General features: G+C 39.0%; 1 protein-coding gene across 6 annotated transcripts; it reads left to right on the forward strand.

Moving 5' to 3' along the window:
- The first annotated feature begins 82 nt into the window (after positions 1-82).
- On the forward strand, positions 83-26,115 carry PLA2G4B (phospholipase A2 group IVB). Of its 6 annotated transcripts, XM_015287121.3 has the most exons (21): positions 83-193; positions 5,923-5,995; positions 6,706-6,882; positions 7,520-7,656; positions 8,333-8,464; positions 9,764-9,822; positions 11,045-11,087; positions 12,243-12,306; positions 12,715-12,842; positions 12,970-13,080; positions 14,092-14,129; positions 15,070-15,205; positions 16,187-16,323; positions 16,557-16,779; positions 17,398-17,515; positions 18,536-18,673; positions 18,937-19,041; positions 19,578-19,763; positions 22,155-22,321; positions 23,227-23,413; positions 24,468-26,115. In XM_015287121.3, exons 1-21 carry the CDS (start codon positions 173-175, stop codon positions 24,710-24,712), a joined length of 2,625 nt encoding a protein of 874 aa, XP_015142607.2. In that variant the 5' UTR covers positions 83-172; the 3' UTR covers positions 24,713-26,115. The 6 variants fall into 6 exon arrangements, 4 of the variants coding, with proteins under 4 accessions (XP_015142607.2, XP_015142608.2, XP_015142610.2 ...); XR_001466686.3 differs by lacking the exon at positions 24,468-26,115 and having other exon boundaries at positions 19,578-19,797; positions 23,227-23,391; XR_006939368.1 differs by lacking the exons at positions 23,227-23,413; positions 24,468-26,115 and adding an exon at positions 20,326-22,060 and having other exon boundaries at positions 22,155-22,273.
- Positions 26,116-26,585: the final 470 nt, after the last annotated feature.

Consider the following 26,585-nt stretch of genomic DNA (forward strand, 5'->3'; position numbering starts at 1 on the left):
GCAGAATCTCTTCCCCATACAGAGGAGGCAGAGGGTGGAGCTCAGCGCCTGTATAAATTATATGTGTCCTTCAGGTTATTTCAGCAGCAACAACAAGCCGTGAGCGTGTTTGTCAGCTGACAGATCTGTTATCCAAATTGGGTTTTCTTTTGCTGTCGCCATCTTGTGTGCTATGGGGAGCCCACCAGCCAAGGTAAGCAAATTGCAGCTCCTGTCTTTGCTGTGGCCTGACACTTTGCTTCTGGGAACAACTGGCTCTTGCTCTCACAAGTAAACTCGCTCTTCTCTGTGTCTGTTGAGATGCTGCTGGTGTGATATAACAGGGTCCTCTTGAACTTTGCACATTTCCTGTATTCCCTTTTCCCTTGCCCTAACTAACGTGTGAGCTACGTTCAATGAACATGCAGTAAAATGTGACCCTTTTGTTGTAAGGTGTACATGCGGGAATGAGCACCAGGGTGGAGGAGGGCTGGCCTTGAGTTTACTTCATGCAAAACGAAAGTGCCTCAGTCCTACTGCATGCTTTTCTCAGGATCGCACATGTTCATTGCTTGCCCACGCTAAAAAAAACAACAACTATTTCTAGCAACAAAGCACGATTTGTATTACTTTAGCTGCAGGGGGGAGTTCTAATGAGCCATTTGGCTGATTTAGCTATCTTTAATGTAATGTTTACAATGTCTGTGATTCGAGGGGAAATATTTCTTGTTTGGACTTGAGTTTTCCAATATGAGTTCCATTCAGAGATTTTAACTGATAGCTTTTAGTATAAATCAACAGAATTAGTGGCTGTGGGCCATGTTCTCATGTGTATCTTTAAAAAGTAATCGATGCCATGTCTGAATTATTCACAAATTAAATGTTCTTTACGTATCAAACTCTCTGTCAAAATTTACAGCGACTAAAAGAAATATGGCCATTCCCGGGGTTTAAATATAGTGGGAAACAGTGTTATGTGTTATGGCTTACTGAGAATCATTAATCTTTAACATTTAAGAATATTTACTGTACTTTGCCACAGACATATTTTCAGGTGAAGTTAAAAGATTCAACTGTTGGTAGCTTAAATTGATAGACTTAATGAAGGGTTAAAAATAGTCAGATGCTGGGTGCTCAGGACAAAGAGTGTGAATTATACATGTAAAGTACTATATTGATAAAATTTTACATAATCTGTTTACCTACCTGTTAGATCCACAGCTATCAATCTTATAACTAAGCACCATCCATCCTTTTAAAGTATCTCTGGTATCTATTAAGGTAACACTGAATTTGATAGATGGGTAGATGGCATAGATTAAATTTTACCTGAAAAGTCTCTATTACAGAGAAAGTTCTTGGCATTTGAACCTAATGCTACAGCTGCTGTTCTCTGAGTTTAGACATTCTTCCACTTTACGGACACTATGGACAAAATGTAGAGTTCAAGCATAGCTTCAGGTCAGAAGGATTTTGCTCCCACAGAAGCATATTCATTCATTACTGCAGGAGCTGTGGCATTCTGTCAGGAAAGTGCATTTTTTCAGTATGTTTAATTGGATAAATAGAGACAGAAATCAGGTTTTGTGTTCTTTTTATTTTCTTCATTTTCTTTTAGATTATAAAAGCAAGTTGCCTGGAAAGCATGGATACTTCATACTATCTAGAAAGACCTACTGAAAATCTCCAAGTTAATTTTTTACCGTTTAAAAATACTACAATGTTTGCACAGAAGTAGTGGACAGTGTTAATTTGCAGCTTTCTGAGAACACTCTTGGTTTTCATACAGAGGTACTTCCTTCTGCTCAGACAAGAGTTATCACTCTAGCAGTTTTTTTGAAGCATGGAATATTTTTTTCTATAATCAGGTACTCAGAAACAGTACAAATCCCTGAGGGACTCACCCATACAGGTAAAGAGAAGACTGGTAGTGTATATAAGGAGGGTACATCCCAAACCTACTGTGACTCTTGAAACAATCCGTCACTGAAAACATGAAATTACCATAAATATTCATAAACAAAAATAGATTTTCTTTCTAAAAGCTCAACTTCCAATACCTTCAGCTCATGTTATCTATTAAAGAATCTATGTGGGAGAGAGTGTTTTGGAATCAGGCTGATCATGAAGGTCATAAAGTGTTATGGGTTTTTTTTTTTTAAATTTTTTCGCTTTACCCTTAATTTAATAAACTGCCTCCAAACTGTAGTTGAAGCAAATCATCAGTATCTAAGATAAAAGAAATGATCAGAATATGCCAAATGATTATATATGGTGTGAGATCCTCTACATAAGACATCGCTCTGCTCGTAGCATGCCACTGGAGAAAGAAAAGGTAATGCATGGAAAGAAGTAATGATTTATGCCTAAAAATACTGACAAAACTGAGAGAAAACCCTAAAACTGTTCAGAGAATGCCAGAAGATGGGAAGCAAACTTTTCATATAAAACTCTTTATATAACCTGTTGTTATCCCATAGTGGTAACTCTACTTTGATAACTGCTTAGATTTGGGGCTGGGAAAGTGCAACACTGAGATTCCAGCCAGACTTCCAACATGTATAAACCAATGGTGATGGGAGGAGTTTCCCAGGTTGTCAAGTTCTGCAGAAACTACTCTCCCAGAAGAGTAATTTACTAGTGAATGTAGCCATGAGGCCTTGTTCTGGGAGCAGCATGGTGGGGTAATAAGGTGTGAAATCAAGGATGTGAGCTATTGGTAGGTTTTGCTTCTTTCATTGCCATCTGAAGACTGTCTCAGTAGGCTTTTCATTATTAATGAGCTTTCAGAAGCTCATATATTCACAAAATTATCTTTTTGGGATGAAACCCTGAAGTGACTAACTGCCTGTAAACAGTAGAGAAGGCTAATTATGTGTCCTCCTGAAGCTGACAGGCATATGACTATTCCCTGGAAGCCAGACAGTAGGCCAGCAAATGTGTTATTACAGTCATCACTGTGAGGGTGGAAACAGATGTGAATTTTCAGTTTGCTTGGGGTTTTACACAACTGTAGCTAGTTTTATTTCCCTGGACTTTCTCTATTCTAGACTTGAAATGGCCCCTTCAAAACTTACTATAAGAGTACAGAAACACAGTTTAATGCTAAGTGCTATTCAGTGAAAAGATTTTTTAATGCATTTTTCTTTTTGAATATTTCTTGGGAGTTTGGACATGCCACTGTTTGTTGGTCTGGAGTGTTATTGTCTAGGATGCAGACATACACAGGTAGCTGAGTCCTGCACTCTATTGTTGGCCTCAATGTGGCACTATTAATTTTCCAGCAAATAAGGATGGTTGTATTTCTAGGCAAAAACAGAGTGATGCACTTCAATGAAGACAACATTTGACTCTGGATGTTTCCAGAAGTGTTATGTTGGTGTGAGAACCAAAGCTTCCTGTATAGGCTCACAAGGAAATAAGGAACAAGATCAGTAGAACTGCAAGCACATAGCTCCAGAAGAGCTATCTGGATATAACACTCATGCTTAGCAATTTTTATTAATAGCAATATTGCACTTTGCTTTTTGTGTTATGAAAACAGCAAATGAAAAGGTGTTCTAGAGTGCTAGCACTTTTGAACGAGGGTGTTATTTTGGACCTCTAAATCAGACAACTGCTGGGCTACTCTGGACTGTTGTAAAGGCAAATGAGCTCAGCCTTTTCCTGATGAAAAAGAGAATTAGCCCAATTCTCAATGGCTACCACAATCTGGAGTAACTGCAGCTTTGGGAGCAGGGTGTCTTCTTGATTCCCATGGGAATTTGCAGTCTGTAGTATTTGTTACAGCCACCTTTACCCATCTGAACCTGTTTATCACTTCCCTGCAACAACACAGGGACTATGCTGCACCAAATCTGAGTAATGAACAGTCATCTTAGATGATTTTCCATTAAATGCAATGCTTGCTGTTGAAAGGGGAAGAGAGGACGAATGAGGCTTTCTGGCTCTAGTGGGAGAAGATGAAAAAGCATGACACCTATCACAACTAAGAGTAGCCTGATAGTGAACTGCAGATGCACCTTTTTGTAAGAAATTAAGAAATTTTCATCATGTCAGGTTCACAGCAAATGATATACCAACATCTATTTTTCCAGTGAAGGCGAAATCTGAGAATGATTTGGGCTGCCATTGAGCAAGGGGAAGTTGATTACAAAACAACATAGAATTAACATATTAATTAAAAACAGTCAGCCCTGTAATTGGCTACATAATCCAATATTTCATGTTAATGAAACCCACTAGGAATGCTGAGTGTTCCAGTTGGTACTTCTATGTTTAATGGCTATTTGCATGGGAAAATTAAAGTCAAATTCTTTCAGTGGGTTGCTGGAATGGTTTGGAATTGTCCTCACTGGAACTTGTAATGTCCATAATGTGTTAAACTTGTAAGGTTCTAAATATTTCAGTTTCAAACTGGAAGAAAACATAATAGGAATGGTTCTTGTTCCACAAAAACAAATGTGCCTTGCATTTCTATACAGAAGGTGTTTCAATCAACCACTAAGGTCCAAGAGGCAGTAATTTGTGATTTTGTAGGTTTACCAACAACATTTTTCTGCTTAGATGACTCTTGAATATCAACCTGAATTAAAAAAACCAATATAACTTTAAAATAGACTTTCTAAAATTTAATATTTGAATGTGCTAATTTACAGTTAAAATTGTATCCATTTGATATAATGCCATTTACCTCTAAAAAAAGTTGAATGAAACTGAATGAAGGCTATTCTCATTTATGATAAAAAAAAAAATAAACCCATTAGTCTCCACCCCATTTAAAAAGAGTTTCAGATTTAGTATAGTGACCTTTTCTATAGAGAAGTTCTCCCTTCCTCAGCTCCCAGTATCTCTGAAGTTAATCATTTCAGTGTCAAGAAAATTAATCATGGCGCAACTTCTCAAAATCTCTCTATTTATTTACATATTTTGTTACAGTGCAGTTGAATACTCTGGTTTAGACAAATAGATGTCATGTTTCAATCAGTGTGTAGTTTAAACTACCATGAAAGCTAATGGAGTATTTTTAGCATGATTTGTCCCTGTTCCAATTTGTTAGTGGTAGAGAGACTGTTTGTTATTTTTGCTTGAAAGGAAATTTTAAATGTTCCAATTTGGAGAGGAAAAAAAAAAAAAGGGAAATATTTTCCTTTAATTAAGTTTATTGCATCTGCATATGTGTGTTCATTCAGGCTTATTGGAACATTTTTTGAAAGTGCCAAGTTTTTTTTGACTAGCTTAGGCATTGCGATAAGCATTGCACTGATACCTTGTTTCTGATAGAAATAAATCTCATATCTGAAAGAGAACTGGCCACATTTCCATTAGATAATTGAAGATACCTACTGATGTAGGATTCTGTGGTACTGCACCTTCAATCAGGGCAGTTTTTTCCCTTCATCTGAAGGGCTTCTGCTGGGCGTATGGTCCACTTAGAGCCTGTAGTGCATTCCACTAGATGCCTTTTGCTGAACTTGGCCTACTTATAAACATCATGAAAATCTAGTCCTATTTGGGATATGAAATCGTAAGCTTTTAAACTGTTGGTAACTGCCATATCTAGAGCCGGTATCAGTACTGTGCCAAGAGCCAGGCAGGATGCTGTGAGTTCTTAGTGTTGCCTTCCAAAGGCCCAGTTTTGACCCAACTGTGACATAAGTTCCTCTGTGACTACAGAAGCTTCCTATAGCATTATATGAGCTGCTGTCTTTTTTCTGTCTCTGTCTTCACTTACTCAAGCTACTCAGCAAATAGTCTGCAAACACTCAGCAAATAGGGGGTAATAGTGCTTTCATCTTAGCATGACGTACTTGCACTGAAAGGTGACCTCCTCACTTCAAACAGGCAAAACAGCAAGGACAGATAGTCCTTTGTACAGTTCAAAATACATACGATTTCTCTAGGATGAGCTGACAAAACTCATTGCATTTGTTTTCTCTGCAGATGAAGATTTGTCCCATCTACATGCTTTCTGTAAGAATCATACAAGCCAGGAACATCAAGTCAAGAGACCTATGTGAGTTGTGGTTTGCTTGTGTTTTTAGTCACCTCTAGAGTTTACACAGTGAGCAATGTTCCTAAGTTCTGAAGGTATACAAATAACATATACACATAAAGCAGAGCAATAGAAGTACCAACGTCAGGGCTGTAATTAGATCAAATGCCTGAGGTATCATTAGTTTAGAGGCCAGATCTGTTGGCATTTCAGAGAAACTGTAAAATCCAGGACTCCCAGCTGAACTTTCTGAACCAGTAAGGAAAAGTAGACCATGTGAGGGAACTGCAATGTATTCTTGGAGTCAAAGGTCAGTTAGAGAATTTCAGACCTTCTAAAATAGAGGGTCATTTGGGGTGTTTCATGTTAAATAATTTTCCAAAGTTTTTCACTAAGGAGAACCTCTGCAGATCCTGCCCTAACCACATGCTGAATGTGCAGACAAAACAGACTTTTCTGTGTACTTTTTTACTCCACTTCCTTTAACTTGTTGTCTCACTCTCACAGCCTCCTATGGCTCCTTCTCAAGATGTCTGATGGATCAGCCATTCAGCTGTCATTTTTTGCAGTGTTCTACGTGTTCCTCAGCCAGCAGAAAGACCTCAAGCTGCCTTTTCTTATACTCTCACTGTACTTCCAATATTGTGTCCAGAGTTGGACACCAGAATGGCCATAGTGTAATGAGGCCCGTATTTGAGTCTCAATGACCTGTTCTGTCTACTCTATTGAAGGGACAGTTCCACTTTCCTGCCAAAACCTTGCGGGGCATTGTTACTCACTGCTTGATACCAGTCTGAAGTATTTAGGCCTCTCGGGCTGCAGTAGACGTCTTCAGTCAAGTCCAGACTCCAGCTCTGAAAGACATCAACTTGGAGATTTCTTTTCACACCGTTGTCAAGCTCCACAAAGTAAATGTGCTTTCCCACCTTGCTTTTCCCAAAGGACAGCTGTTCCAGACACTGACCACACTAACCATAAAGAATAGGTTTAGGCTGGAATTGAGAAGGTTTCCAACTTGTTCTTCGGCCCACACTGGCCTGTAACTGCAACAGATCTTCTTCCCCAGTAGCTAACCCTTCTAGACAGCAGTCATGTCCCCTCCGTGTTTGTGTTGTGAGACTGAGCAAGCCAGTCTCATATATATGTTTTGTCTATAATATGCTTTTCCTTTCCTGTAACCATCCTAATTGTCCTTTTTGGAACTAGAATTAGTTTCAGTTAAACCTCTTTTAAACACAATTGACTGGAATGGCAGGGAATATGCCTGATGAATGGTCAATGGGCTCTTTCTACTTCTTTCTCTTCACATGGGAAACACTGCTCTCAGTGTATCTTGTGTGTGCATGCGTGCATGTGGTATTTGCATTTTGTAGGTACCCAGAAATTAGTTTGTATACCAAGATGGTTTTCCTTGGTTGCTTCCAACCAATGATCTCTTTACTTATTTTTTTATTATTTTTTTAAAGCATTTGTTATTCCCCAGAATCATGGCCTTGCCCATCTATAATACTGGCATCTGGATTTTATTTTATTTTTCTGCTGCAGTGACTGCATCAGACTGCTATGTGCGCTTGTGGCTGCCATCTGCTTCAAATGAAAAGCTTCAGACCAAAACTATCAAGAATTCTGACAACCCTGTCTGGAATGAGACTTTCTACTTTAGGATCCAGAGAGAAGTTGAGGTATTAAAAAAAATGGAGATTTTACAATTTTGAATTGCTGGGAGTCCACAATTGACTCCCTGATGATCAGATGTGCTAAATACCTTAAGATATTGCTTGTGAGACGGAATTTCCAGCTGATTTGTTAGCACAAAACAGCAGATGTACAGAGTAACGTTCTCCTCAGGAAGATGTAGACATCTGTGATATAAATTCCTACATCTGAGCTAGTCTGGATTCCATTTGTTGTCACCTGAGAGATGTAAATACTGCTGTAGCATGCCTCATCTCTGGGCTGTTTTGAATGGTTAGCATAGAAAGAGTATTTCATCTGCTGGCTGTAAGGGAAGGATAGAGGCGTTGCTGCATAGTTAATAGAACTTTGAGGATGAACAAACTGAATAAGTGCATTCTTTGGGTAGGTTATCAGAAATGGTGCAGAGCACCGAACATCTTCTCTGTCTTGGAATAGTGAGATGGCTGATGGCTGTTGTCTTCTGTTCCATGATATGTTTCCCAGGGCTGGATTTTATGATTCAGTTCCACATTACCAAACTCCTGAAAGAAAGCACAGGTTTCATTATTCGTACCACTGTGCTAGTCAGTCAGCTGCAAAAGTATGTAACCATTTTATTTGTATTTTTTCCTGAAAACAGCAGTTCAATAAGAATTTGTATTTATTTTCTTCTACTACCAGAACATTTTAGAATTGGCGGTGTGTGATGAAGATCCACTCACTAAAGATGACATGCAGTTCACAGTTCTTTTTAATATTGCTAGAATCAGACCTGGAGAGAGAGTCCGTGAGAAGTTTGCTTTGAAATCAGAGGTAAGGTTTGAAAATACATGGAATTATTTACTTTCCATGTTGGCTTCTGTGTTAGATAGAATTTGGGTCTGCATCATCAATATCTCGTCAAGTCAGTTATCGTTGTGGTAGATTTTTGTGATTTTGTAATCTGTTTTCACAGATTCAGAAAATGAAGCGACTTCTATCCCGTGCAGCCATCTCTGTGCAGGCAAAATAAGTGTTAATAGCTAGCATCTGTAAATAGTCATTTTCATCATTTATAATCCCCCAAACAACTTTCTTACTTCTTGGCTTTATTCCACTTTTCCTATGTTTAGAGAACATTTCCTCTTGACGACTTCTTATTAAAAACTTGAAGAATTCAACTAACCACTTGAATTAAACAATTCTTTCAGGCTTTTCATGTTAATGTTCATGTTGGATTTCTTCTAGTTGATTGAGGTTTTCATAGCCACTAGGTAAAGGATGCCTGTTCTACTGGTATTTTTTATTAAGGAGTCCTTGAAAGAGAGTTGTCCAGTGAACAAAACTGGGATAGTTCTGTGACAATTCCTGGGCTCCTGTGAGTTGTGGCCGAGGTACTGCTGTACGTTTGTAATAGTAAAGAGACAGTCCATAGCAGAGTTACAGCTACTTCTTGAATTCTGAGAGCTCTTAACTGGGATTCCCCCTCATGACTCTGCAGGCTGGTGGAATGCACTTCTCAACCACTCACTGAATCACTGGGAAATGTTAATGATTCAATAACCTCCTTGCTTGGGAGTGTTCTTCTCCCCTTCATCTCTGCTGGATTCAACATGAATGTAATTTAAATGGAAATGACGCCAGAATTTGTCACATTTGTTACAGAGAGTCAACACCTTTATCCTGGGCAGACCATCTTTGCAGAAATCCATTTTATTTCTTTTTTAGCCAAGCTTTTCCTCTCTGGGTCTTTGTAAGTTGTATAGTTCTAAATATCCCACAGTGGTAGAATATTAATCCTACATGTGTTTCCTGCAATCTCAGCTTTGGACATACAGATGTGACATACAGATTTTTTGGTAACGTTAACAGAAGAGACATCAGAAACGGTGGTGAAATGCTTTTCAAGTTACTTGTGAATGCCTCATCTCTGGAGGCGTTCTGAAGGCCAGGTTGGATGGGGCCCTGAGCAGCTCGATCTGGTGGGTGACAGTCCTGCCCATGGCATGGCATTGGAACAGGATGGCTTTAGGGTCCCTTCCCACCCAAGTCCTTCTACGATTTTAGGTGTTTCTACCAGTAAACTCTTACAGCCTCCAATAATATGTATTTATTTTACTCTTTTCTTTTTAGAAAGAGAGGTGCATTAAGAAATGGGAAAGTTTGGAAGTGGAATTCTGGATGGAAAAAATGTGAGTAAAATTCCAAAGCTGAAAGGCATATATATATAAGAAAGCAGAAATTCTTGCAGCTCTTTTTCCCAGCAGTGAGTTACTGTTTCAATTTTTTGGTTGTTTGTTTGTTTTACCTTAAATTTCCCAGCAAATCGTCTTTTAGTGTACTGTATACAAATCTTACCTTATGTTTGGCACTTATGTCCTGATCACTGTAATGCAGTAACATTGGCAGGATTCAGTAACTTGCACATGAGATGCATACAAGACATAACAGATGTGCACTCCAAGCTATTATCACTTACTTAATAATGCCTTGAACACCATGATGTCTCTAAAAGACCAGAAGACAAAATGTACGTAGAATGATGTAGACAGCGTTAGATAAATCATTAGGTGGTAGCTTAGTTAAACTGAAAAAACATGCAATCTACACATAATACAATTATGATCCCCCCCTCTTCAAAGTGATAATCAACACTGTAGGAGAACAAACTCAATAAGATATATAATAACCGAGTTATTTAAAGATAAATGCATTCTGCAGAAGTTAGAGAACTGGATGTGCTGCTTTCTAAAACATCCTTGACATTGCAGAAGGTCAAAGATCAAGTGCTACATAACTTCAGTGGTCCTTTCAGATCTGTGAAAGCGCTTAGGAATGTGTGCAGCATGGTGCCATTGGAGTGTTAGCTGTAATGAGAGGTTCTGTTCGTAGACTCTATAGTTATTTAATTCTGTGAGTAACTCCAACCATTCAGTGACAGGTCTGGGTCTTACAAGGTGAGATGTCGTGTTATGTTACTTACCTTTGTGTTTTCCAGTCATACATATAGCCCAATGGGAGCCAATTCTAATTTGCCTTTCTTTGATGACCAGTTGTAAATTATTATCTAGACTAGTCAAAAATGTCTTTCCTAATAAGTATTTGGAGAGTACATTATTAGTCGTCTTTGCTTTTCCCCAAGCCATGTGGCCATTTGGTAAGGGCAGTACATGATTCCAAATAGACAAATACAGCCTTTTTCTTGTAGTTTTAAGAACTGGTATTCTTATGGGGTCTCCTGTTAGGTACTGCATTTTGGTTCATGTGCTTAGCAGATGGTCATATAGTATACCTTTCAGAAAATAAAGGATGACACTAATGTAACTATATTCAATTTTGCACGGGAAGTAATGAAACTGCTATTTAAAAAAATACTGGATTCTCACAAATTGTTTCTTTTTTGCTTCTTTTTAGTCCTGGCCCTCCAGAGTATATCATTACCAACGATGTCCTAGTGGTAAGGTTCACATATGAATTTAGCTTGGAGTTACTTTTCCTTTATCTCTTCTTACTCTTTTTCCTTTCTCTTCTTTTCCCTCAGCCATCTGATATTTTATAGGGAAAACAGAATTGACTAGAGCACGGTCTACATTATAAATTACAAATATGGGACAGTTTCCATTTGTTACAGTTTAGATGTTGCCCTCCTCATGGTCTTGAAGTCCTCAAGTATCAACATTTTGCCCAGTCGTAGTTCGCTAATGTTACAGAATCACATTTTTGTTGGCAAAGTGAAATATTGTGTTTCAGATAATGCAATATGGCATTTGGGAGGAAAAGCAAAGGTTTTGAAAGGCATGAGTCTATAGAAGACTCCAATAACTGGGAGATTATCTAATCTAGCAGCTTTCTGGGACATGCACTTTTTAAATAAAGAGCTATTTAAGCCATTGAAACAGAGTCCTCTTGTGGTATAAGGCAGCATGTGGTCCATTACCTATCTCCTTAGGCTTGCCAAGCAGCTAAGGAGTACGAAGTACCTCATGCCAACGACTCCAAGCCTGCATGTGATTTCCAGATGCTAGCCTTTAATACCCCTGCGGCAAAATAACACCTGTTCTGTTCTTCGCTCCTCATTTTCTGTGTGAGGCATGAGAGCTGTAATGATTGGCATGCATTGTTGGAAAACTGTCCTGGCATGAGTTATTTAAGGTGAACTGGAATGACTCAGGTGGAGAGTAAGGTGAAATAAATTCATGATCTCCCTACATCTGGACTAGCAAGAAGATACCTTGTAGACTAATCATGACCACAATACACAGAAATTCATCATCAAGTGGTTTCCTTCCACCCGTCCTAAGTAATTACCAGATATGTGTGTAACTGTGTTTGGACAACATTGTGTAGTTCAGAGATTCTTGATCTGGGGATAACGTGAGCAGATATAATCACCTCTGGCAATGCACCATTGTATGGACAAGCTAGTTGTAAAGCATTATAACTTGTCTACTGTCCTGGAATAATGAATTTAATCTTGTGCAGCTGGATTGCTTCTAGCACTGAGCCCAGTTTAGCTTGACTCTGTATTATAACTACTGACTGCCTGCACGATGGTTCATTATTTGCTGCATTTGCTATTTTCACGCATTTCCACTCTTGTTCTTTTTTACAGTCCCGTGAAGTTTGGTGCTTGGAAGTACAAGTGGACCATAGTGAAAGCAGGAAATATTTGCGAGGTATGCAGATTTCTCTGAAGTGAGGTTACAACCAGATCATAGACATTCAGATCCAGGTGGAGGCACTTCAGGATACAGAGACAACTAATAACCTCCTAAAGGCAATAACATTTAGTACAGTGAAAGTTCCTGAACTTGCTCAAGTTTGTAACTCTGATCTCTGGTATCTCTCCCTTGAAGATATCAAGTTTGGACACAGCAAATTTTGCTGGTGGAGATATGAGAGAGTGCTGACACTGGGAGCACTTCAAGCTATGGGGTAAATGCAGGAGTACCAATTCTCATGCCAAGGAGACTTGCCAGTGTGTAAATTTACAGAGGATTTACCACAGGAAATAAATGCCAACTTTGTTAGCTGCTTTGCCTGGACAGCTCTTAACATTCTCTAAACAAATCTGTTTTCACTAGAGGGTAAAAATCTCGTGCTTACCGTGCCTGCATCTCATGAAGGAACACAGAAAGCTACAGAAAACACGAATACCTTCTACTTCCATTGTGTAAAGGCTTGGGAGCCAGTTCTAAAAGCTAGGCTACAGGTAATGTGTACTGTACCATACTGATTCTCATACTACCTGCTTATTTTCACTGTCACCAAAACAATGGGGAACTGGACTGTTTTCATTTTGTACATAAAATACTTTTTTTTTGGTTTGTTTTCTGCAGAAAATTTCTGATAAGGAAGATGACACAAACAATTTAAGTGACACCTTAACAGTACCATTGAAATTTCTTCCTGTTGGGCATAAAGTGAAAGTAACCCTCCCTGTAAGACATGTAAGTGCCCCACCATTTATGAGACCTTTTGGACAGATGGATAAAGCAACCCTCAGTATTTAACGCAACGCCATTTGAAAAAGAATTCCTCTAGTCTGGGTGAATACAAGTTTTCTATGGGAAAGGGTTGTTTTTCTCAGAAATATTAGTTTTCTGTCAGTAAAATCAATAATTGGGGTTTAACCCCAGCCAATATTAGTTGCATGTGTCTAAATTTTAAGACTAGCCTCTAGTACCGTTACACAGTTAAAGGAGAACGTTCAACAGCAAGACTTTGAGATGCCCCACTTTGTCTCTACTGTCTGTATGAAATCTGTGTGGTTAGCACAGTCTATATGCCGAAGCTTTATGAGGAAAAAGATAAGTTGACTCTTACTCTCAAAGAACAATTCAGTCACATTCCTCTATGTGTACAATACTGATCATAACTGGTAGACAAGTGCAAGTCTAAATTGCTTTAAAAGCAGGAGTAACACTGCTATGTGGACAGGTGAATCTCGTAACAATAGTTAGACATCTTTTCTCACACCTTGCAGCAAATGAGTGGCAAAAGCAGGAGGAAAATTTCTTGTCAGCATTGCTCCCATAGAGAAGGGAGAATGAACGTCTGTTCCACTGCAGGTGATTCCTGCACCTCCTTAGCTTTTTGAAAGGATGTGGTGACTTGTATTTCCTCTTAGTAACACTGTTTGTAGCTGGATACTGCTCTTCATCCTCAGGAATGAGAGGGTGGCTGTGTGATACTGCTGCTGGATTAAGCTGGTTCATGGAGTGAGGTGCGAGTCCTGTTCACAGTCTGTTCAAGTAGTCACTTCAGTGCCTTCTGCCTCTTTAGAAAATGTTCAGTGTTTTTTTTTGGCTTACCAACCCTTTCCTGAGAAATTTTTCCAAAGATCTATGTGCAGGATGGTGGTAGTGGTGGGGCATTCAAGGAATCACTGAAAATCTAGATTTCTAAACTTTTTTTTCACACAGTCATTTTCATTCCTGCTCATATTTCTTTGTTTACAGAATGTGCCACTGGAGTTGTATCTCCAACTAAATGATTGGTAAGGAGACTATTTTTTTTCTTTGAAAGTTTTATTGTTCTTTGAACAGTGTATTCTAGAGCAGAGAATCCTTCATTTAGATACAAGGAATGCAGAAGACTTGGGGCAAAATATGTCAGCAGTTAAGTCATCATAAAACAGCCACCACAACAGAGCAATGTTAGATGCCTCTGGGAGAAAAGAGTCATGCTAAGATGCCTCCTCCCCCCACCTGAAAAAAAAAAATATATATATATATATATATATATATATGAGAATTTTAAACAGTGAGGAACTCAGTCAGATGTCTTTTGCTTCAAAGAACCAAAGACTGAGATTGGAGACTTCTTCCAAAGGGATAAACAGGAAGAGGGCAGAGGGAGAAGGGAATCTGACTTGATCAAAACATCCAGATTCCGTACATTATTCAAACTGCGTAAGTATTCCTGAGAAAATACATTTGTGGAACCAGTAATATGAATAAAAATAAGCATCATCTAGGGAAGATGAAACATTACCCTGTAAAATAATAAGACAGACAACAAATGCAAACAAAATTATTTGAATACCTCTTTCATCATACCATTTCCATAGAGATCCATGGTAAAATCCCCTTGAAAGAACTTGTTAGGTTCAGATGAACCTTTGCTTAGAAATTCTATGAAGGAGACGTAGAAAGCATTAAGCCAACAAAGCTACTGAAGGATATGTAGAAGTTTTTCTCTTTCATATTTGCTGTCCTAAACTGGCGGTAAAACTTAGACTGAAACATCAGACAATAATGAGACCATGTAGAAGCGAAACAGTTGATTTCTTTGCAACTGGAATCTGCATTTCTGCCTGTAAATCTGAACAGTGCATCATGATTCTTTATGGCGTTTAATAGACTACAGTTGCTGAAAATAGACTCATATGCATTTTCAATCCTAATCCAGTGCCTCTGGATTTATTTACGTTGCAGCACGGAAAAACTTGATGTGCGCTTAGGATACGATCTGTGCCGAGAAGAGCAGGAATTCTTGCAAAAAAGGAAGAGAGTGGTTGCCAGTGCCCTGAAAAGGGTTTTTCATCTGGAAAGAGATCTACATGCACATGAGGTCTGTGAGCTGGAATCCAAGCATGGGGTGTGGGCCTATTGAATTAGGATTGACGCAACTCCCCACAAACCTTCTAGTAGTTTTTGCATGTTGACGACAAACCCATTGATTTGAATGGCAACATTACTGAAGTTCTCAGAGTGGCACATCCCATACTCATCTAAAATTTCAGCACAGCTATTCAGGCCTTCACATCCTTCAATAGGTCAAATTCCCAAGGCTATAATATATCTCTCCTCAAGGCCAGAGTCTCCAACAATGTGGTGCAGTGTGTTGACACAAAATGAGACATTGGTACATTTTGTGAGATGACAGACAACCAGGCAAACCCACAATAAGTAGGAAAACAGGAGTATTTGAAATTGGCTTCAAGTGGAAATTTATGAAATCATTGTAATGTTCCTTCTTTAGGCTTACATATTTTTTTCATTTTCCAAACGCTTTTCACAAAAAGTGGAAATTCTTCAGGATGGAGAAAGAGCCCTTTTTAACAAATTCCAGCTGAAGTACGTTTTGTTGCCAAGATTCAGGGTGAAATTTAAAGCGAACATTTATATTCTTGATGTAATTTTATTTGTTGAATGGATGCTGTCCAAAGAATCATTTTTTAAATTAATATATATATTTTACTAAATCCTATTCATGACTTCCTTGAATCCATTCTTAATTACATTTACTGCAGTTTTATTATTTATAGTTATATCATTATCTGTTGTAAATAACTGCAATAAAGAACAAAGGGAGCAAGGAGATTTGGAATCACTGCATATTCAAACTCGTCCAAGCTTGGAGATTATGGGAACTGTCTGAGTACCTGGAGATTAATTAAAATAAGGTACTGGTAAAGGCTGTCTAAACACTGATTTAATTTCATTGTCCTCCAATGAAGTCTGAGGAGGAAAAATTGTAAGAGCTGTAATTAGACTTTTCCAAATAGGCAAGTGAGTAACTTTTTGAAGATGATATTTATGTTTTGAGCAGGTCCCAGTAATAGCTGTTATGGCAACAGGCGGAGGCCTCAGAGCAATGTCAGCTATGTTTGGCCATCTCTTAGCTCTTCAGAAGCTAAATCTGTTGGACTGTGTTACCTATCTCACTGGGGCTTCTGGCTCAACATGGTGAGTAACAGAAGATGTGATTTATAGTTGGAATGTCTGTGACATCACATTTCCACACAGTGAGAGATACGCATTTCTTTCAAAGTCTCACATTAATAAGTGAACATAATTCCCTGGTAAAACTAATACCATTGGCTCTCTAACATAACTTCTCTGCTTTGATGAGAGTGCATGGGTAAATACAGTATATCTTACTAAGAAATTGATGATTTTCTCACATTTCTGTTCTTTAGGACCCTAGCAGACCTGTATGAACATGCAGATTGGTCACAGAAGAGTCTGGAGGGGCCGCTCAGAGCAGTAAAAGCACAGGTGACAAAATGCAAGCTCAACCTTATGTCTATGGAGCATCTGAAGTATTATCACAAGGAACTTGCTGAAAGGGCAAAAGCAGGACACGTCTCATCTTTTACAACACTGTGGTCACTTGTTCAGGAAATGTTCTTACATGGACGGGTATGTACCACACCACCAGGTATGTGGTCCTGCCACACATCTAGGAAATACCCACTCATTTGCTTTAGCATTTCCCACTTTGATTGCATGTTGCAACGTGTGGAACAAATCCAGAGTGATTGGTGCATCCCAGTATGACTTGTAAATAATGGCAAAGGATTCCCTAGGCAAGGCTTTCTGGAGTATCTGATGGTTTGTCGATGTCTTTGAACTAAGGTGCACAACAGATAATAATTTAAGTGGGCAAATATTCAGAAAGAACTGAACAGTCTACCCCTGAAAAATCAAATCTTTGAATGTCTGTTTCTGTTTGGACACTTCAGAGTTAGAATAAACCATCCTCTTGTGATCATTAGTCTGAGACTTTGTAAAGATCTGTGGGACACAGACAGTCAATGTACTTAGATATTAATGTACAGGTTAGTAGATATCCAAAAGACAACCATGAACGAAAGTTCAGAACAAGAAAGAATCAGTTTTTTAAAGGAGATGTGACTCACAGATTCCTCTGAGTAATAAAATATCTGTTGTCTATCAGTGCTCATGTAGAGTGTGTCAGTGGTTTTAGCTTACGATCTTCCAGAGGTTCACTGTGATTTTTTTTATCCCTTTGATTAGCCAAGAAAGTACAAACTCACAGACCAACGCAGGGCATTGGAGCATGGGCAAAACCCATTGCCTTTCTATGCAGTCCTCAATGTCAAAGAGGAAAAGTTCAGTACTTTCAAATTCAGAGGTAAGTATTCCAAGAGTTTCTTCTGACTCTTGGTAGGAACAAAAGAGAAGTTGTAAGGTGTCAATGTGTATATCTTAGGGGAATACAGGAGGATTGCCTCTGTTGCTTGCCCTGACTCAAGAGTCATCTTTTAATAAAATGTTTGTCTTTCTTGCAAACTGCTGGGTGTTGATTAGAAAAGGCAGATCTGCTGAAAAACACTCTCTGCCATAAAAAAGACATTTCTGAAGGTGTGGGATGAAGTTCTAGTTTCACCAAAGACATTGTGAGTGAGTGAAGGCAAATCATATGATTTTTTACTGCTTCAGTTCCACATCTATGAAATGGCTGTAATCGTTCCTTTGTTTGTATAGGTTCTGTGTAGTATAAATGTCAATTATCTAAAAGAAAATCTCTAGAGTGGATTATGATTGCTATATAGGTGTGGTATGACACCCTTTAAATAGACTATATTCAGCAAGAAATATTGAAGTCATCAGATACTGGAAAGAAAAGCACATTTAAGGCTTAGGTTAGGTTTATGGCTACTGTTCCATAGTAATACCTATGCATGGCAGTTTGAATCAGGAAACTGCATGGCCATGTCCACACTGTGATGCTTTCTAATTCTGAGCTGATGTGTCTTCAAGCTTCTTTGTTGTATCATGTATACTGACATGTTTGGTTTAGTAGAGCTTTCATACTGGTCATTCCTTGTAGGTTGTATCACAGTTGTTTATTGTTCATTTGATGATCTTGAGTTAGAGAAACAAGTGGGCTCCCAGAATCTTTATACAGAAATATGAATCTACATTTTTGATGCTAATGTTAGACTCTTTCTTAGGTGGAAAAAGCTAGTGAGTGAATCATCTCAGTTCTTATGGAACTAGACAATGTAGTTTGCAGTAGAAACTAGTGATAGCACTGAGCTGTTGAGACCAGCAAAGTTCATGAAACCTTCAGATAGCTGTATCCAAGGGGTAGGTTTTGTTTCCTTATTCTGTATGACAGTAAACATAGCATATGCCAATTCTTTTGTAGAGTGGGCTGAGTTTTCTCCCTATGAAGTGGCCATACCAAAGTACGGAGCCTCCATTCGTTCAGAATATTTTGACAGTGAGTTCTTCATGGGAAGACGAGTGGAGAAACTGCCAGAATCTCGGATCTGCTATCTGGAAGGTGACCTAGAGTGATACCTCTTATTTTGTTACTCTGCACTGCATGGTGAATGGTCTGGGAGTAGTTAGCCCTAGAGGAAGAACACTGAATTGTTTTCATTATTATGCTTTAACTCTTCTACTTAAACTATGACATAACAAGGTCAGTTCATATAGACCAACAATACACAACATTGATACTTGTAATTAAAAAAAATAATTAGTTGAAGTAGTCAGCAGTTAATGTGTTGGTTCAGTATTTTTCCCATGTGATTTGACTTGCAGGTCTTTGGACAAACATCTTTACTAGGAATTTGCTGGATGGCTTGTACTGGTCCTCAAATTCAAATGAATTCTGGGAGCGATGGGCCAAAGATATGGTAGATATAGGTAAGAGTTTCAAAATCAGTATTCATTTTTGACCAGGTCATGCCTTCTGTTAAGGAGACGAGTAAGGAAAATAAACCCTTGCAACTGTTTGTGAATAATCTCTCACATATTCTCCCTAAATTGGTATGTGTTGCATCATTCTAGATCTTCCAGTATGATTTTCACGTGTATCAGAATGATCACCTTATGGTGTTTTCCTCTTACAGTTCTTTTTTATTTTTAATTCCCAGAGGCACACTTTATGCTAGTTGCAAATGTTTTTCGTTTAGAATTTATTTGTGATCTGTTAAATGACTCCTGTGACTACAAATGAGAAGGGTGGCTCTTGCTTTTAGATAGAAGTACAAAGAAAACATGTAAAAGGCAAAAGGTGTGCTTGTTTTAAACAAAACCAAGTATCTCTGTGTTTACATGATCATGTACATACATTTTTCAACAGATTGCAGTAAATGGGGAGGGGAGAACAGCTAGCCAGCAGAAGTGCATAGCAGAACAGATTACATATGTTTTTTCTCATGATTCCTTTTCTATTTCAGAAAAACATTCTCCTGAGGAGGATACCACTATCATTGAGCCTCCATCTTGTTTGTCAGGGAAGTTGTATGAAATGTTTCAGGACATTATAACGAAGCGTCCACTACTGGGAAAGTCTCATAACTTCCTGAGAGGCTTAGAATTTCATAAGGATTATGTCCATCAGAGAAAATTTATTGAATGGAAAGGTAACTGCAACAAAGAGTTAGCTGCAGTGTGCAGGTAACATCTCAGATTGTTTTTATTAGACTTTGGAAATCTCACGTTTAGAGATATTTGCTCGGGGTCTGGAATTCTGCTGAGATGGAACTATTTCATTGTGTCTGTTTCTTCAGAGTGATAGGTTAAAACGATCCAGTCCATGAGATGCTCTTTCACTTCTTGACAAGATTTGTAATTTGAGTCACAGCATACAGGAAGTTTGTCATTCTGCATAGGTATAGTAGTCAGAAGATTCAGAGAAATGTGAATTCTTTTTGAGGTTAAGAAGCAGAGGTAGCACTGGAAACATAAGGCAACAGGTTATTGTGTTGGTCAGATGAAGGAAAGGATTGGCTGCAAAAGTGTGGTTACTATGGTATTAAATTATTTATTCCCCTCTCCTTAACCCTTCAGAAGCAGAAATAACACAATCCAACAGGAGAAAGTTAGAGCCACATAGGTTTAGATTTATATTAAACAAAACAAAAAAAAATGTGTAGATTTGATGTATAAATTAAACATTAATTTTCTGTGGCCTGTGCTCTGCAGGTGAACAAAGTGAAGTCATGGTTGTTTTACCTCAAAAACCATGAAACAGTCTGTGAAATGATATGCAGGTAATGGAACTGAGCTTTTGTGCACCATAAATCTTCCTGTAATCCAGTCCTCATTTATGCCTTGAGCAGGTAGCAGTGTGGGAGTATTTTACATTATTAATCTGATTTTAGCAAGGAAATGTGTGCTCCTCTGAGACTTTCCCTTTTGCAGTTTGTGTTTTGTCTCCTCTCTTCCATGTAAGTTGCAACACCTTTTATGTCTGGCTGCCATTGCTACCTGAAGTGTGCTGACAGTGGCAAGAGGTGTGGAGCTTTTAGGGCCTACAGTGTACTAAGTGCTTTTCAGAAATGATAGTCTAATGGTAGGTGAAGTCTCAGGAATACAGCTCTGTCTTAAATACTTCCCTGGAGCTCAGACTAACTGAAACATTAAAAAGATTCACTAAATGGCACATGAAAAGCTTAGTTTTGGTGGTGATATATTTGAGAACTCATAGCAGGCACTCACTGTAATACATTTATGGTAGAGTTTTTGCTTCTGAGGGACTTCCTGAGGAAGGACTTCTTCAAAGTCCCTTTTTGAGTATGAAATGGCAGCAGAGACTCTGCCAAGGAAAAGCCTGATCTCTAATTCATTTATGAAGCCATGAATAAATGCTGCACAGTTTTGTGTCCATGATAAGATATAGAATGTAGTGAAATTTCAACTTAAAATATTCACCAAGCCAAATAGAACTAAAAAGTACACTCTGTTTCTTCTTTGAGGAGGCAAGCAAATAACTCTCATTGCACCAGAATCTATAAATTCCCATCATCCATAAATGCTAAAAGAAGCAAATAATTCTGTAAAGATCTGACACCAAGGGAATGAAAAAAATATGAGTTATTACTTCAAGATGCTGTCAAATGTTCCAGGCTATGGAATGAGCTGGAATTATTCTGCACAGTTTAAATCAGCAGTACAGAATGAGGCCAAGGAAGCAGAAAGATGTGCAGTATTTCTGCAATCAGTATTTTTTAAAAATGCCTAAGAACAGATGTTTCAAGGAATGAGGGGCCTTTGCTACCTCATTTTTTCAACTTGAAGGAGTCTCTTAAAACACTATTTTGATATTTATAGTCATGGCAAAAGGTTCCTTGTTCTATGAGACTAGAAATGGTAGTGAGCTTGCTGTCTATAGGGTGGCTGGTGGGTTTCTGACAGAGAAGAGAATCTAGCTATCAGGTACTGGTTCTAGATTTCAATATGTCAGTTTCTGTACTCCACTTTTTGCTGCTTTTAGAGTTAATGTGAAATTTAATTCAGGCAATACTTGAATACTTTAAGCTATTAGGAGAAAATACTGTATGCACAATCTGATATTTTTTCAACTTGGCTAAGATAATTCAGTGAGAAGACACTGAAAGCAAGCTGAAGTCAGTGTTTTCACCTTGAGAGAGGAGTCTAAACCAGAAAATGCAGAAGTCAAAAAGGAGCAATGCAAAAGAGCAGCAATGTACTGCATTTGTTAGATTTGTTGCTACACTGTGAAATTGTTCTTGTTTGCATTTTTTTCCCAGCTCCTAGCAGGGGAAAAAAAAATCGGCTAAAGTCTGTATTCTGTGAAAAAACAATCCTCAGAGCAGCTGTGAGGCCAGTGGAGTCTGTGCCTCACCTGTCCTCTGCCTGGCTGCCTCACAGCCTGCCTTTGTGAGGCCACGTTTGTGGGGTTGCATTATGGAGGGAGGTGAGCTTGGTCTTGATGACAAGGGGCTGCCTTTACTGTGTATCACAGCTCTTTTGACCAATGCACTGCTAACTATATTCATAATGTTTTTCAGACACTGTGCTGGACTCGTTTCCTAACAGTCTGACACCGCTGCAGAAATATCTTTGCCTGATAGATGTTGGCTATTTCATTAACACCAGTGGTGCAGCACTTTTCAAGCCAGAGAGGAACGTAGATGTCATTATCTCACTTGATTATGGTTTGGGGAATGCGTTCAAGGTAAGAAAATCAATATGATCTGCTCCTTGCAGCCCCAGTCAAATTCTTCTAAAGCCGTGAGAGTTCATAGCCAAATTTAGATCTCAAATTTATATATATCAAATTATACAATGATCAGCTATTCTAAAAGTGACTAATTGATAAAGGTGTAGAAGCAATCTTTACAGTACAAAGGTTAGCTCCTGAGGTGAGTAATGGAGTTTGTTGGGGTTTTGAGGGAAAAGACTGAATGAAGCTCGATTGCTGGACATGTAGGTATGTAGGTAACATGCTTATATTGTTTTAACTACATATTTTAGAGCTTCTGCAGGGCCACTTGGGCAATCAGGAAAATTATTCCCCATTATGTGCCTGTAGCGTGAGGGGGCATGGGAACTGATCAATGGGACAGAGTATGTAGATCCATGATTTATTAAAACTGTCAAGTAAATAGTTGTTCATGTCTTGATCATATGCTCAAGAGCAAACCTGTCACTGTATCTTGGAGGAGGATGGAAGCTTCCTCCAAGACCACAACAATATAGGCTGATAGGCCTAAAGATCTTAGGCTCCTTTCTCTGTATTGGATCATGGCATTCACCTTCTAGGATTCTCTGGGTATTGCAGTAACAGGTGGTTGCTGAAGACAAGATCGTGGTCTCCCATGCCCTGTCCTCATGACAAATTCTAAGAGTGGCTTTTGTCATTCCTTCTAATAATTGTAAAAAACTCATTGGGGTGATAAGTGTCTTCTGACTTGTGGCATGTGGTGGCAGAAAGTAGGATTATTCTGTGGCTACTTTGGTCTACACCTAGATTGCAGTGTAATTCTAGGAACTGAATTAATTTGCCACAGTACTTCTGTGACACATCAGTAAAACTTGTCTTAGTACTTCCTTTATGGCAATGATGTTCTGTATCCACAGCAATTAGAGATGACATACAAATATTGCAAGATACAAAAAATCCCATTCCCCAAAGTGGAGATAAGTGAAGAAGAGGCAAAGAACCCAAAGGAATGTTATGTGTTTGAAGATGCAGAGGACCCGAGAGCACCCATAGTAATTCATTTCCCCCTTGTGAATGACACATTTAAGGAATTCAAGGCGCCTGGTAAGTTTAGTCTTTTTAGTTGAATTTGGGTTGTTTGTCTTTCTACAGTATTGATCTTCTTTGTCCTGCCTAACAGTTTTATGAGAGGGCACAGCCTTTGTGTGAGTGAGACTATCCCATCTTCTAACCATCAGGGTCATACATACATGCATATTTGCCTCTATCACCGGGATGAGGATGCATTTGGGGAAAATTATGAACAGCAGCAATGGAGGTTAAATAAAGCTCATATTCTGATATGAGATTCACCACTTAACACTTAGAGAGTATATGTGTTAACAGATACTCCAACAAAATCGTACTTAGAAACCGCAGACAAAGAGAAGGTGCCCAGCAGAGGGAACAGGGCTTGCTAGGTGGAGACTGGAGATGGTCCAAATGGCAGTGTGCCATCAGGTGAGGCTGTGGAACAGAGGCTAGGTGATAAAATGAGCGAGTGTCTTAGGGGCAATCTATGTGAAAGATGGATGAGATTATGCAGAGCAACACAGCTGCTGCAGCTTCTCAGTGCTCCAGACCTGAATGTGTGAGATGTGACGTTCACCTGCATGTCTCTGAGCAGACACTGATTCATCCATCAAGCTGAGAGCAGCTGATATGGGTGGTTGGGGGAGGAGGGCCCTTGGCAATCTGTTTGTGTGGATTTCAAGTTTAATAGTGGAGCTTTTCATTTCCAGATGGCTGAGAGACACCTTGTGGAATGTGGGTATTTATTTTTCCTGCTTTTAACTATTTAAATTCTAGAAAAGAGAAAGAATTGGCTTGTGAATTTCCCATTTATGATGCCCTTACTGACTGCACTTTTCTGTGCTTGAGGCAGATGCAGCTGTCAGCATCCAGATGCTATCTGGATGCCGATAGCACAGATAATATGGCTCTCCAAGTATCAGGAAGTTTTGCAAAGCAAAGCTTGGACCTTTTTAATACAGCCACATCTCTTGACAGCCTGGACCCCACACCCTGAAGTCTCATTGCCATGAAAACACTCAGTTACATAAAAGCCTGCTGTGTATCAAGCAAACCTCACCGTTGTGGCTTTTCTCTTCTTCCACAGGGGTAAAGCGCAGTCTCTCAGAGATGGAAGAAGGCAAAGTAAATCTGGAAAACAACTGTTCACCCTATTACCTCATTAGGCTGATCTACTCCCCTGAAAATTTTGACAAACTTGTGAACCTGAGCAAGTACAACATCCTCAACAACAGAGACCTGCTCCTTCAGGCACTTCAGAATGCCGTAGAACGGAAAATAAGTTGCACGACTTGGAATCTCCCCAGCCACTCTGGAGCTGGATATGCCTAGGCTGGGTTTTCACTCTTTTCCTCACTGAAGGCTACGACAGTCACATTACAATGAACTCATAACAATCACAGTCACATTACAATGAATCACTGTTCATTATTTGCAGGAGACTGAGGAAACCTGTACATTTCTCATCTTGCCTTGTTCAAGTTCCTAGCTTTCAAAAGGATTTATTTAACCTTCTTCCCCCAAGTTTTCAGACCACAAGAGCCTCACAGTGTAGTTTTACTTAATTAGAAATGAGAGTCATGGTTAGCAGCGATCTTTCAAGAATTTCCCAATGCTGTAAAAAATGGTGGTGGTTATAGCAGTAGTTGTTTACCCGTGCCTGTTCCCTCAATCCTGAGCCCGTTATCAGTGCTTTTTGAATGATACAATTAGAAACTAAGTCCTGGCCATTTGCATTCAGTAATGTCCAGATTTTCAGCGAGGCTGAGCAGCAAGAATTTGCACTGAATTGATGGGCTCAGCTCTGAAGTCAAGCCAAAGAGTCATATATACCTGTGAATAACAGCCAATCTGCAATGTGGACTGTTACATTCTGTTTGGCTAATTCCCCTTGCTGATGTAGAAATTATTCCTTTATTCCATTCCCCTGCAAATGTTTGGCACAGAAATGCTGCTCCAGACTGCCACGAAGGGGGCAGTTAGTTACATTTCAAGAAGAGAAGACATGAGAGTATGGTTCTTTCTTTTGAGTTTTGGCTGGAGGAAAAATTCCACTTAAGGCATGAGTGATTATTTTCATTTATATGGGCAGTGCCTGTATGAATTAAAATGTCAAGAGCTTTTGATATAAAAAACTCAGGGTGAATAGTTACCATAGACACAAGTAACTGTATTTAATTGAAGAATGATGACCAAGACCTAAGCTAGTGCTTCTTATGGGTGCAAGCTGAATGCAGGATAAAATAATCAATGTAACAGAGTGCATAATTACTATATTTTCACAAGCAGAAGATTTTTTTTTTCCCTTTACAGTCTTTATCCCTAACATCACAGGCAAGGTATTTTTAATAGGTGCTACATTAAAATAGAACACAAATAAAAAAAAGGAAATTCTTTTCCACACCTCTTTGCTGGAGGAAAATACTCAGAAAAGAACGATGCCTGGTTTTCATTTGCTTGGAATTATGGTGAGAGATATTGCCTTGATCTAGGAGCTCGGAATATCTTTATGGCTCTCCACAGCATTAAAAAGATAGTAGAGAACACAAAACATAAGTTAGAGAAGTTTCTAGGTTTCATAGCACTGAAGAAATGGGCCTGCTTTCAGCATATATAATCCAAACATAGGACGTTCACAGAGGCCCAGGAAACTCTTGCACATTTCTTCTGTGTTGGAAATGTACTTGATATCTAGAATGAGTTATACTTGAAATCAAAATTAAAGAAAGAGAAACGACTCTGCCTATTTGGTGTATGCATGCAGTATCTGCGCTCAGAAGGAGAGCACTCACAGAAAGGTTCATTGCCTGAACGCTGCTCCTACTAAATGCTGTCTTCTGCTGCAAGTAAAGGCAGCGAATAAGCCTCTGCACTACTCCTTGTATGGTGCTTACTTACTGAGCTAAGAAGAAAGAATTAATCAAATACAGCTGCAAAAAAGAGCTGTTTTGAGTTGACATGAAAAGTAAGATGGCAGCAGGGGCGTATCTCAGAAAAGAAAGTCCTACCAGCAGGATCTGTGACCTTCATGTAGGAGAACATGTCCTGGCACAGTGTGCCATGGTGCAGGCACACGCACACAGGAGCAGAGGTGGCTGTATGCTGTTTTACTTCATCTAACTTATTTTTACACGCTGCTAAAAAAAACAGCATTTTGTTAATGGGCTATGAGTGGTCCCTAACACCTGAGGATCTTGGCAGCATG

This window comes from Gallus gallus, chromosome 5 (assembly GCF_016699485.2).
Source record: "Gallus gallus isolate bGalGal1 chromosome 5, bGalGal1.mat.broiler.GRCg7b, whole genome shotgun sequence".
Classification (NCBI taxonomy): domain Eukaryota; kingdom Metazoa; phylum Chordata; class Aves; order Galliformes; family Phasianidae; genus Gallus; species Gallus gallus.

Coding starts and splice junctions, on each gene's coding strand:
- PLA2G4B (XM_015287121.3), top strand. CDS start 173: ATGGGGAGCCCACCAGCCAAG. Junction 6,883..7,519: donor CCGTTGTCAAGCTCCACAAA/GTAAATGTGCTT, acceptor TTTCTGCTGCAG/TGACTGCATCAGACTGCTAT. Junction 17,516..18,535: donor CAGTACTTTCAAATTCAGAG/GTAAGTATTCCA, acceptor ATTCTTTTGTAG/AGTGGGCTGAGTTTTCTCCC.